Source organism: Mandrillus leucophaeus, unplaced genomic scaffold, assembly GCF_000951045.1.
Source record: "Mandrillus leucophaeus isolate KB7577 unplaced genomic scaffold, Mleu.le_1.0 Scaffold1012, whole genome shotgun sequence".
NCBI classification, from domain to species: domain Eukaryota; kingdom Metazoa; phylum Chordata; class Mammalia; order Primates; family Cercopithecidae; genus Mandrillus; species Mandrillus leucophaeus.
The window spans coordinates 174,418-188,571 of NW_012098233.1; the positions used below are offsets into that span (position 1 = coordinate 174,418).

The 14,154-nt window shown below is 32.5% G+C and overlaps 1 protein-coding gene across 4 annotated transcripts in view; it reads right to left on the reverse strand.

Annotated features, from left to right (window-relative positions):
* Positions 1-14,154, reverse strand: part of COL11A1 (collagen, type XI, alpha 1) — a 241,690-nt gene that overhangs the window by 129,611 nt on the left and 97,925 nt on the right. For all 4 annotated transcript variants that reach the window (XM_011975884.1, XM_011975869.1, XM_011975892.1 and 1 more), the window contains 12 exons: positions 12,930-12,983; positions 11,010-11,063; positions 10,804-10,857; positions 10,589-10,642; positions 9,358-9,411; positions 9,188-9,232; positions 7,949-8,002; positions 7,484-7,528; positions 7,170-7,223; positions 6,668-6,712; positions 1,672-1,725; positions 440-484 (listed from right to left, as the gene is read on the reverse strand). In XM_011975884.1, coding sequence (XP_011831274.1) covers positions 440-484; positions 1,672-1,725; positions 6,668-6,712; positions 7,170-7,223; positions 7,484-7,528; positions 7,949-8,002; positions 9,188-9,232; positions 9,358-9,411; positions 10,589-10,642; positions 10,804-10,857; positions 11,010-11,063; positions 12,930-12,983 — 612 coding nt within the window. The remainder of the gene's footprint in view (positions 1-439; positions 485-1,671; positions 1,726-6,667; positions 6,713-7,169; positions 7,224-7,483; positions 7,529-7,948; positions 8,003-9,187; positions 9,233-9,357; positions 9,412-10,588; positions 10,643-10,803; positions 10,858-11,009; positions 11,064-12,929; positions 12,984-14,154) is intronic.

The window sequence follows — 14,154 nt, forward strand, 5'->3', positions numbered from 1 at the left end:
CCCCTGCTACTGTAATCTAAAGTAGTATATTACATTTCACTTTGATATTTTGATAGCCATTGGTCTTAATTTAACATTTTATTAGATAACAGTTACCAGAAAGTAATAAGTAATAATAAAATTGGGGTTACATGAGCAGTTCAGTAATATTGAGTAATTCTTGTCCAATTTCATTGTTTTACATTATTACCGTTTACTCCATACATAATTCACATGTAGAACATGCACATATTCCTAACCATGAGAATATTTTTTAAAAGGACAGAACATAGTCTAATTTCTAAAGTTACTAATATAAAATTAAAAGTAGTCTAAGATATCTTTTTTATACCCAAAATAACTATATGAAGATGATTTTTATACATGAGATGACCAAATTAAGGCATTTTCTCTTGGAAATTTTTTAATAGGACATTTAGATGGATACTTTGTAACCTACCAGAGCACCCTTTTCTCCAGACTGGCCTTCTTTTCCAGGATGACCCTGTATTTAGCAAAAACATACACTGATAAGATGTTATATAAACAGAGTTGATAATACTATGAAAGTATTTCTTTTGTTATTAAATCTACTAAGATCTTATTCTTTAAGTTTCAAAAACATTGGACACTTTTGCATCAGTGTGTATGGCTTTAAATAAATTGGAAACTATGGCATTTGGAAGTGAACATAGTAAGCTTATATGTGATGGATGTAAGTTTCCTCAAATACATAATGCATTTGAGAGAGCTTAGAAAAAGGACATCAAATAATATATATTGCTCATTAATAATTCATCCCCAGCCTCAGAGACTTATATAAAGGTATTTAAATTGCCTTATATTTTGCAAATTAATCAAATGATCATATGTGCACCTTCAAAGGGGCACTAAGACGTGGATGAGACAGCTGAATATACAGCAAGATCATAAATAGTAACAGTGTTAATAATCAACTTATTGAGATTCAGTAAATAAAAATTACAGCCATATCACAATTATACTCAATAGCAAGGAGAGGTAGGATGAGAAATCTTATATCCTAGCACTAAAAAATCTGAATACGTCATATAAAGAGGAAAAAAAATCTGTAAATAACAAATGTTTTAATATAATAACCGTAGAGGTTACATAATTTCATTATTTATTACTATTTAAAGGGAAATAATAAATATTGCTATATTTCCAGAAAAGAAAGAAATCCCTGTAGGCTGAGGTATTTTCATGAAAGATGTCTGAGAATATTTATGAATGGTGAGTAACGTCACCTGGACTCATAGAAACAGATACTTTGAAAAGGAGGAGAGAATGGAAGGGCTTTCTAGGAGAGGAAACAGAATTGGGAAAGATAAGGTGATAGAAAATTTAGATTATGCTAAGAAAATGTGAGTGGACTTGCTTATCTGGAGCTAATGGTTAAGGAGGAAGTAAAAAAAATATATATATATGAGATTCTGCGGAGGTTCTAGCTTAGAGTGTCAAATGAGTTTCTACAAAAGCCACGGTGAACTCATTAAAGATTTTGCAATATGGAAGTGACATGATAAAAGGTATTTTAGAGAGATCAATGTTTAAATACTGGCTCAATTTATTTTTATTACTAACTTCATATAATCATTTCTAAAACACATGTAAAATCTATTTTTAAAGATAATGTAAAGAAATTTTAATGACCAGGTAGCTGTTACTTACAGGAGGCCCATCAGCACCAGGAAGTCCAGCAAGTCCTGGTTTTCCTTGTGGTCCCTTATGAAATAGAGAAAAAAAATTATTAAAAAAATTAAAATAATTTTAAAAAGCTTTAACTTATACATATACTACTAATGAAATTCTTATCCTGAGTCACTCGCTTCAATCCATAAGTAATAAACATTTAAATAACTTTTGAATATATTATTTGGAGGAAATGCCACGTAAAGATAAATTAAAACTAAATTTAACATGTCACAGGTATGCTAGGTTTTAGTCTGCTTATAATCTTAGATGTGTCTTTTTTAAAATTAGCAAATTAGTTTTTCAATACCACAATAAACTGAAGCTTAGAGAAAAAGGAAAGCATTATAGGTCAGAAATATATTGATTTATATCATTAAAGAGGTAAAGATTGTATTATTTCCCTCAATAATATTAGTAAGTACTAACTCAAAAAATTACATAGTAACATTGATGAAACACCATTACATAGTAACATTGATGAAACACCATTTTTATTTTTAAAAATTAAATAATATTTTGTGCAATGTTATGGTGTGATAGTTATTCATAGGAAATGAAGGAAAGTAAATCTATTTTAATGTAAAAAGAACATATCCTAATAGGTAACCAACAAGATTATAATAAAGTAACAATTCAACAGATTAATCCCTGTTTAACCACACAGAGTTCCAAATCACATTGAACATGACCATTTCTAAGTTTAGAACATGATAAGAATCACTACATTTTCTTGGTAGTGACAGTATCTTTTCTTGGGAATCAGACCTTTTTTTGGGAGAAAAGTAGACATTCTTCTAAGAATATTAAATTTATCAAGCTCCCACAACCCAGGTCATTATTATTGACACATCAAGTTATTGTCCAGGATTCAGAATCAATGGGAAGGTCAAGGACATATCAGCAAGCCTAAATGCTGGACATATTTTTGGGCTTTTTCCATTCTCATGGAGTAAAGTATAATCATTGCATTCATATTGCCTGACATTGCAGTTTTACAAGAAAGTTTCAACCAAATCAGCATAGAACAAAAAATGAATTAAAAGTAATCTTTAAATTGAAAAATTAAGATTTTTTAACCAAATGTAATTACACCTCATTTAAAGGACTTGAATGTTTCAACCCTCTTCACCAGTCTGCAAAAGTCATATTCAATCAAGTAATTTAACACCATGTAATAAGTATCATAAAACACAAAATTTTTACTCTCATTTTGCCTGTCATTTAAATTACCTTTCACTCTCAAGGCAGTGGTTTTATTTCTTCAAAGTGAAATGTAGTATATAAACAATTATTTCATTAATTATTATTATCGGCAAATGTGATATTTTTATGACAATAACCTTTTGGGTAATACATATTGCATGGAATTTTTATGTTGCTATATATTTGAGAATAGACAAGAGGTCGGGTGCGGTGGCGGCTCACGCCTGTAATCCCAGCACTTTGGGAGGCCTAGGTGGGCTGATCACTTAAGGCCAGGAATTTGAGATCAGTCTAAGCAACATGGTGAAACTCCATCTCTACTAAAAATACAATAATTAGCAGGGCCTGGTGGCACATGCCTGTAATCCCAGCTACTAGGGAGGCTGAGGCAGGAGGATTGCTTGAATCTGGGAGACAGAGGTTGCAGTGAGTGGAGATGGCTCCACTGCACTACAGCCTGGGTGGCAAAGCAAGACTGTCTCAAAAAATAATGATAATAATAATAAAATAAATAAATAATAGGCAAGATATATTAAAACTCTTGCACTACAAGATTGTTATTTAAACAAACTAAAATGAAGAGATCTCTTTCAGAATGGAAGTTCCATGATAGCAGAATATCTTGTCTGCTTTGTTAACTGTTTGCTGTTTCCCTGGAGGGGTGGGGAAAAAAAAGTTAAAAGAATGTATATTTAGATTTTAATAAAGTAGTTAAAGTATATTGAATGTTTCTATGTACTATGTTAGGCAATTTATGTTCGTTATCCACATTCTCAAAGAATTGCGAGAAATAGTGTCGATTAAGAGTTTAGGTAAATTAGCCGATGCTAATACGTGGCAGCGTTGCAGTCTGGATGAACTTAGGTTCCTATCTATGTCTTCAAAATTCCTCCCTTTAATATTTATTTTGTGTCTTGTTATTTTATACAGGACTCAAGACAGTTATGTAACATCAATTGCTACCGAGCAATTAATATATGAGTAAACTCAGAAATTAAATCACAGGAAATATTTAGGAGAAATCACAATTTATCACAGGATGTATTTGGTTTATTTATCAAAAATATTAGAAAAAAACAATATAATATCTTATCTATTTTAGTTAATTAACTTAAATTTTATGAAATATTTTTACCGAAAATAAAAGCACAGGCTATAATAAGTTAGCAAAAAACATTGTTCTTGGATAGTAAAAATATATAACATTAGCTAAATTATATTAAAATGCTAAATTATACCATGATACAATTAAAACATTACCATTTACCAAATTTTCAGAGAGAAGACTCCTCGGCCAGAATAAATAAATCATAGCTATCATTAAAAATAAAAGTAGGCCGGGCACGGTGGCTCAAGCCTGTAATCCCAGCACTTTGGGAGGCCGAGACGGGCGGATCACGAGGTCAGGAGATCGAGACCATACTGGCTAACACTGTGAAACCCCGTCTCTACTAAAAAATACAAAAAACTAGCCCGGCGAGGCGGCAGGTGCCTGTAGTCCCAGCTACTCGGGAGGCTGAGGCAGGAGAATGGCGTGAACCCAGGGGGCGGAGCTTGCAGTGAGCTGAGATCTGGCCACTGCACTCCAGCCTGGGAGACAGAGCAAGGCTCCGTCTCAAAAAAATAAATAAATAAAATAAATAATAAAATAAATAATAATAATAGTTTCTACTTTTTAATATAGATGTAATATAAAATTTATATTATAGATGTATTATCATTAAAAAGTGTTTTCCTCATATTCTTGAGCACCTTTCTCCTTTTGATGGTAAGAGATTGGTTTTGAATCTACTGGCTGGATACATTCAGATCAGAGGCAGAAGCAGTATGCGCATAAGACAGCTCTCTTCTTACCACCAGAAATGCAGTAAACCAGATTCTATATTTTATCTGGCTTGGCACAGGGAATTCAGATATAACAACTTTTTCTAAGAGCAAATTCCTCTTAACAATCTAGTACATACATGATAAAATCACGGTAGAAATTTAACAGGTGCAGGTGTCAAGTGCAATGTAAAATAAATATATTTATAATGTGCTAATCTAAAATATGAGTGACCCAGATTAAAATCCCTGATCTAAATATTAAAAATAATCTTTCGAACCTAACATAACTCATAGGACATTTTCCAATAGTGCTCTGCATCTATATCCAAAGTATCCACAGAAAAAAGTACTTTCAAAACTACTTAAAACTGATGTTTGCTCTCACAACTCAATATTAAGATAAATAATCCAATGAGAATATTAACCAAAAGAGTTCAATAGATATTTTATCAAAGACCTGATAGAAATGGCTGCTAAGCATAGGAAAAGATGTTCAACAAAAGTAGTGATCAGGGAAATGCAAATTACAATCACAATGAGATACCATTTCACACCAACAAGAATGATCGTAATCAAGAAGACAGACAATAACAAGCACGAGTGAGAATGTGGAGAAATTACTATCCTCATACATCTTTGCTTGGAAGGAAAAATGGTACAATCAATATGGTAAAGAGTGGAATTCTCAAAATATTAAACATAAGTTTACCATAACCGAGGAATTCTACTTCTAAGTATATACCAAAAAGAAATGAAAACACATCGATACAAAGACTTGTATGCAATTATTCACTACAGCAGTGGTACGGATAATAGCGAAAAAGTATAAACTACACATATTCTATCAACTGCCAAATAAAAGTAAACAGAACCTGGTATAGCCAATCAATGGAATACTATGAGAACAAAATAAGGAGCAAAGTACTAATAAATAATAAGGAGCAAAGTACTACTAAACGTACTACGGCATGGATGAACCTAAAATGAAAGAAGTCAGACTTAAAGGTCACATATGCATTCATATGATTAAATCATATATTAAATTTATTCATAAGTTTCATTCATATGAAATATTCAGAAAACTCAAATCTACAGAGACAGAAAGCAAATTAATTGTTGGCTAGGTTTGAGGGGGTGGAAACATGGACTGCAAACTAACACAAGGATTATTTCTGGAATGATATAAGTATTCTGAAAGTTAGATTGCAGCACAACTGTAAATTTAGTAAAAATCATTCACTTGTGCACTTAAAACAAGTGAATATTTATAGTATGCAAATTACACCTCAATAAAGCTGTTAGTTTTTTTAAAAAATATTGTTATGTTTGTAGAAATCAACAAAAATAACGAAAGAAAAAAGGTGTTGGAAAGAGCCAGCTAGCAATGTGCTATGACTACAGGAAACAAAATATTACTCAAGAACTCTCACAGTGGAGATCAGGGAAAAAGACATGTGTTTAATTAAAGACTTATTCTTGTTTTGATCCAGACATTGAGTTATTAACAAGACCATCATTTGTCATTCATATATGAGATATGATGGCAATGACAACTTCACAATTTTCCCTTCATTATATCTTCCTACAAATCTTTTGTCACAAGCAAACTTAGTTACTTTTCTGGAAAATAATGAGAAAGAAAAGGAGACGTAAAATAAAGAGAAAATATTCACTCGTACCCGTATGTTCCTGAAATTAATATAGCTGAGAACGTCACATTTAGAAGCTGTTTAAATGGTAACTGAAGTTTTATCATTCACGGTTTAAGAACATATGAATGAATTCTCCCCACACTGTATTTCCATGTCAACTCTAGATTAATTCCTCATGTGCTGAGAAATCTAGATATCTTAACAAAAACAGAAGGCAGACCTTACACCTGCCTAAGATTGCTAAAGCAAACATGTTCACTAGGCCTTACTAGAACAACAGATTAACTTACTTTTTCACCAGGAGGACCAATTGGACCTTGTGGACCAGGAAGACCCTAATTTAAAAGAATGTATATCATATATCAGAAATCAAATCACAGTAACACACTTTTAAAACAGTAAATTATTAACTCACTATAGTACATAGAGAGAGTTATAAGAATCTGTATATATTCCCATACACCCCAAATAATTTTAGAACACGATGAGGAGTTTTACACAAGCTACTCTTTTTGCAAAGGGACTATAATGTGATCCTATTCAAAACTCTCCTGCAGGTGGCTATCAGTCCTGGCATTCCCTAAACATTGAATGACTCATTTTTCCTTGGGAAGAGAGGGGCTTCTGCAAGTTTGCTCAACTTTTTTAAAAAAGAAAAGGATGTATTTTCCTACATTCACATTTTAAATATTGCTAGGCCTACACAGAAAATTGTGAGGCTGTCAATTTTCTTATGCAAAGATAGCATCTTCCCCCAATTATTTCAAAGGAGCTGCAATGGCTTAGACTTACCTGAGGTCCTGGATTCCCTTGTTGACCTGGAGGCCCAGGCTCCCCTTGGGGACCCTGCCAGAGGAAAATATAAAAAGTCTTTAATGGGCTATTTTACACAATAGATTTTTTTCTTCTCAATTGGAAAATATCTCCACCCATCCCTAAACAGTTTGCCCTCAAGAGATTCTGGAAAATACTGTAAAATATTAATGTATCTAATATACTTAGCAAAATGTAAGAAATCTTCATATTTTAGATTTAGCAACAAAAATGGCTTCTTAGTGGTTATATTCAAAGATGAATTATTTTATCACTATTTGCTACATACATACCATGTTCCCTTTTGGTCCTGGGGGGCCATCTACACCTGCCATACCCTGCAATGAAGAAAAAGGGTGTATGGTTGCTTATATGTTTTGATGCTAAAATAGAAAATCAAAAAGACTAATCTAATAGCACGATACTACTCTATCGACTAAAAAATCATTCTAGGATTTAATGTAAATGAAGAAGAGAAAAGACCTATACTTTCTTTTCCATGTCCACATTGGAGACAATCTACCAACATTTTCCTCTGCATGCTGGGGATGTATCATGAAAAGAGTAAGACAGATAATCAAAAGGAAGATAGAAGGAAAGGAGGGAATGATGAGTTAAAAGTGAAAGGCAGCATCTGTAGATCTTCAAATATAACAAGGCAATAAACTCTTGGCTCTTTACTGAGGGCTTCTATGGCCTCTCAACGGTTGATAACAAGCTTTCCCTAGAAAATCTTCAATGTTTCCAGCAGTACATACAGGCTGCCCTGGAGCTCCTGGAGTTCCCCTTGGACCCAGCAAACCTCGTGGGCCCTAGGAGAAAAAGAAAAAAGCACGCCTTTAAAAAAAAAAAAAAAAATGCCCTAAAAACATGCCTCTTCCAATGAAGAAATCCTAAGGTTATTTTTAGAGTAAAAATATCTGGACATCTTTTATTTACACACTGAAAGTGATGTCCATAACATAAATATCTAGTGTTTATACTGATCCAAAAGCCAGAATAAATAACAGTTTTTAGTACAGAAATTGTGTTTCTTTGATTCTATAAATTTACATAGGAACCACTTGGGGAATTTTTAAAATATGAAATAGTTTAGTATTTTCAATATGACACTTTTGTGTCATTTTTTGATTTCAATGACAGCATTCAACATTATTATTCAATCAGATATACTATACAAATAGAAGAGTCCTGATTCTCATTTATTGTACATTTAGGTAAATTTCATCTTAAGATAGCATTCACTGAGAAAAGAAAACGACCAGCTGTGTAGCTATATATGCAGATTACAGAAACCATTTTTGAGAGGTTCCTTAAATTATTTTTATTTACACGTGATTTCTCCTTCTCTTCTTTTCTCCCCTCCTGCACCTGCTCACCTTTTTTTCCTTCTTTAGAAAAGTCAATAAAATAATCTAATTTCTCCCCCATTTGCTTGAATTTACTTGTCAAGGATCTAAAATGTAGTACAAGGTAGAATGTAGGAATTTAAAACCAAAATTAGGAGGCCTATTTCTAGTTTAGTTATTTTGTTAGCTAACTTCAAGTAAACATTCCTAGATCAGTTTCCTCATTTGTAATATTTGATGGAGAAAAGTGATATAATCCATATGTCTGGTATATTCCAAGTGACATATTATTGTTATTTTTTTTCTGGTAATAGGATTCATTTCTTCTCAGTACATAAATTTTGGAGCTACTGATGACAGGACAAAAAACAAAACAAAGAAACAGCAACAAAAACTAGGTAAGGTAACATTTTTGGCTAGAAATATGTTACATTCCAGAGATTTTTCCCTCAATTGTCTAAGATTTTCTCTGTAACAAAAGAAGACCTCTATATATCCTTTTTCATTTTTTTCACATGGCAATTATCTGGTTAGCTTAGCTAAGACTGCAATATTTTTCTGAGTTTATCATTGTTTTTATATGTGTAACACCAGTCACTAGTCCTAAAAAATAGAGATATTACTAAAAATAAAAAGTAAGTTGCTTACAGCTTCACCTGGAAGACCTCTTGGTCCAATTTCTCCATCTTCTCCCTGTCATTGACAAAATTAATGAGAATATAGAACATTTAGACAATGTATCATTTCAACATGATTTTGTTATATTATGTTTTAATTTTAAATATTTCTTAAAGAAATGAAAAGAAGTATTAATATACCCTCATTCCATCATCACCAGGAGGACCTGGAGGACCTTGTGGACCTCGTTCACCCTGTTAAATCAATACAAATATGATTAACATATGGAAATAAGTAGAATGTTTACCAGTCTATCAGGTAGCTATCTAAACCAAATAAAACAGGACATTTGACAGGGAAAACATATGCTTTATTTACTGTCCTCAAAACATTTTGCAGATAAATTATATTTTAACACCTTTACCTGGCTTTACATGTTTAGTATGCTAATAATATTTTATAATTATAATATTGTTCTGTTAATTTTCAATACAAAAGTTTTATGTAAAATAAGTATCTTAAATAGTTTTCAGACATTTAATTATTTTGAGATAAATTATTTAGAAACTCATTTTGCTGATGATTGTATTAAATATGGATATACTTTGGTGACTTTGACTTAAATATTTTCTACTTCTAAATAATTCATATTAAATCAGCATAACTCAGTGACAAAAGAAATTTGGTCTTTTTTAAAATGGATAAAAGTAGATCCTGATCTTAAGATGTTAGACGCACACTATATGTTCTGTCAGACATTCACAGGGTTTTCTTTTCTTTCACTATTTTTTTCTTCTCCAATTTTCTTGAAACTTATCTTAGCCTCATTATTAATGCTGGTAAAGAAAGATATGAGGATCTAAAGCTGATCTATTTTTGAGAGACAGTCTTCATAATTTCCTACTAAAATTATCTGCTGGAATACTGTTCAGGATCATGGTTTATTTAGCCTTCACAAATTACAAGTTCTTGACTTGTACTGAAAGCTTTTATCATGACCAAAAAATAATATAGTGCCTAGTATATTACTGTGTTAATGACAAACTACCCACAGATGTCTTCTTCTGAGTATATGTCCACAGACAAAAAGTAATGAAAAAGTTGAGAAAATTATTTAAAAATTAGAGGTAAAATTAAATATCCACATTGCTCTTCTGTTTATATTTTCCAGGTACCTGTATATAAACATTCTGATCCAATTTATGTTTGCAAAAAAGAAATATTACAATGTCTAAAAATATTCAAAGAACTTACACTGATACCACATGTGTAATTTTACCTATTTTCCTCCTAGTACCTATTACATTATTATTAAGTCGATTCACAAATGTTAAAATTAATTTTTCTTCTTTTTCTGATTTCCCAAATTGTTATCAATTCTAAAATATTTCATAGCATTCCCTGGAAAAAAAAGGAATAGATGTATCTTACCCTGTGACCTTTGTCACCTGGCAGACCTGGAAGTCCATCAAACCCTCGATCTCCCTGTAAAACCATCATCATCATCATCATCATCACCACAATTCCAGTCTTTCCATTAAATGTGAAATATTCTCTCAGATTCAGAAAATAGATTTTTAAATATAAAATTTTACGTAGTGAACTGACACACAGGATGTGAATATAAAAATATGTGAGCTCCTGACCTTTGACCCAGGTTCTCCTGGCATTCCTCTTCCTCCATCTGCGCCTGGACGACCCTGATAATGCCAACAGCATGATTAAGCAAAGTGACTCTTATTACTAGTAGGTAAGGAAAATAAATAAATAAATAAATAAATAAATAAATAAATAAATAAAACTAATGATCATGGCAGATGTCTTCAAAATGCACAACGAAAATAAGCCATACCCTTTTTCCAGGTTTTCCCGTTGGACCAGGGGGACCCTGGACGCCTCGAGGGCCCTATATCAAAACATCATAATTAAACCATATTATAGAATTCTTGATCAACAAACTCAATAGCATCAAGAGAGATGGTGTCAGAAACTAGTATCCTCTTAGCTTTAACTTAATCACTCAAACACAAGAAAATTATTTCCACGTAAAAGTTCAAATAAAGCAGAAGACAAAAGGTTTCTATCAAATAAATACCTATTTTTTCTAAATGGCTTCTTACAAAAAAAATACCACTTACTAACTATATATGTAGACATGAGGTTACATTTAAATAAAAGAAATAATTACACATTTTATTCTCAAAACCTTGGGGTTTTATATTTCCCTTGATGGAACACACTCTTAACTATCCATTCCATTTCTCTTCTCCTACCAATCCCCTTTCTTTCATCTTTCTCTCATTTGTTGTATGTTCTTTACTAGATATTTCTCCTTTTACTGCACTTATAATGTTGGATTATAATGGTCTTTTCTCATGTTTGAATCTCCCATTTAGACTGCGAACAGCTAAAGTCTTTCATCAATTTTCCCCACTATACTCCTAGAATTCAGCACGGTCCCTGGTACACCTCTCTTTCAATCAGCTACAAAAATTTGGAGGACAATTTGGCAATCCCTGAAGCAAATTATTGACTGGCACTATACTATGTCAGATTAAAGGTTTAAAATTCTCATTATCTTTTTCTTCAGTAGCAGTATACCATAATGTGTCAATATATACTTTTCATGGGGATCGATACATATGTTTTAAAGTGAAATTATACAGCTAATAATAGGTCAAATGTAGTTCCACTATAAATATTACATAGGCCTTCATATTTAACTAACTATATATGCTATTTAAAGTTAATTAAAACAATATGCACATAATAAACATAGTAGAAAATAATGAAACCCACATTTGAAAATTTAAATACTTTTTATAATCACTGTGAAATGTTCATTCTAGAAATAAAAAATCAAGACTGTCTAAAGGCCCTGCATGGTGAATCATTCCTATAATACGAGCACTCTGGGAGGCCCAGGAGGTCAGATTGCTTGAGCTCAGGAGTTTGAGACCAGACTGGGCAACATGCTGAAACTCCAACTCTAGAAAAAATATAACAAATTTGCCCGGCATGGTGGCATATGACTGTAGTCCCAGCTACTTGGGAGGCTAAAGTAGGAGGATCCTTTGAACCCAGGAGGCAAGGGTTGCAGTGAGCCAAGATCATGCCACTGCACACTGCAGCCTGGGCAACAGAGCAGAGCAAGACTCTGTCTTGGAAAAAAAAAAAAAGAAAAAAAAAAAAAGATGGTCTACAGGTTGAAGAGTATGTAGCTTTGTAATGAGAACACTGTAGTCTGAACTCCAGTCCCAAGGCATGGGCCAAAAATAACAGTACAAATACTTTTTAGTTTTTAGTGTAAATAATCCTTCCTTTGACAATACATTTCTCTTTTTGGATTAAAGGAGTCAAGGAAAACTAAAATCCTAAACAATTACTGCAGTATGTTTTCAGATTCATCTATTTTATAAAAAGAAAATGTTGAGCAAAAAGTTCACAAACTTTGGGAAAGAATAAACCCCCTACATTTTCATATAGTCTAATATCAGTGTTTTTACACGATTCCCAGTTAAGCATTTTCCATCCTTTCAATGGCAAAGTTAACCAAACATAAAAAAGAAGGCTACTATATCTTGAATCACCCAAATATCGTAATCAGTTTTCTCTGATTTTTTTAATTTCAAAATAAACTCTCATACCTCAATAGAATACTACTCAGGAACAACATCAACAAAAAAGAATGAACTATTGATGCATTCTCAAAGGAATTATGCTGTATCAAAGAAGCCAGTCAAGAATAAAAAGACAAATTTTGATTTCTTACCTGAGGACCTGGATCGCCACTCTCACCTTTGGCCCCAGCTGAACCAGGCCCCCCCTATAGAAAAAAGTGAAGATATTTCACTTAATTTGGCAATTTCATAATTACTTTTATCCTGCCAATTGCACCTGAAATAATTAAACATTATTCAAAATATATGTAATCATATTAGCATTATCTTATTAACACAGTAAAATTCTCCAGCACTTGCACTGAAGTATATCTCTTCTCAATATATTGATTACATTCCAATTTGTGAGCAATAAAGGTCTATATTTTATGTACCACTGCACAGAAGCTACCATCATGAAATCACATTGAAATTGTCTTTTGTGTGTGCACTATAAGAACTCATAGGATGATACACAAAGCATTATTTATCACTACTCTGTGATGTAGTAGTAGAGTAACCCATTATTACCAAATCAGATATACATTTAATCCATTTATACTATAAGGATTAACATTGACAAAATGTTACTGCTTTTATATTCAGATATTTTTTAGACTCTGAATTGTATAATAATAAAATGGCAAGAACCTGGTGTTATTGATACTATTATAATTGCCCTGAAATAGTGTTAACACATTTTTCCCAGGTTGGTATGTTTTTTCCAATGAGAGTAAGTCTGTATAACAAATATATCTTAAATGCATTTACATAATTAAGGTGACCAGACATGGTGGCTCAAGCCTGTAATCCCAGAACTTTGGGAGGCCAAGGCAGGTGAATCACCTGATGTCAGGAGGTTGAGACCAGCCTGGCCAACATAGCGAAACTGTCTTTACTAAAAATACAAAATTTAGGTGGACATGGCGTCAGGCGCCCGTAATCCCAGCTACTCAGGAGACTGAGGCAGAGTCGCTTGAAACGGGGAGGCAGAGCTTGCAAAGAGCCAAGATCACACCATTGCATCCCAGCCTGGGTGACAAGAGTGAAACTCTATCTCAAAATAAATAAATAAAAATAAATAAAAAATAAAAAGGTGCAACAACAACCTGGCACATAAAATAAAATAAATAAACAAACCATAAAATTGCTTTCTAAACAAGTTGTGAGTTTTAAAATTAAACACTAGGCAACACGTATCCCCAAAAAACTTCAGAACATTAAAAATAAACATGGTGATTATAGTCACTTCATGTTGAAACACTGTGTGTTCTAAAAGATTCTAATTTATTTAAATCCATACACATTCCATTAAATACCACATTGTATAAAGTATGA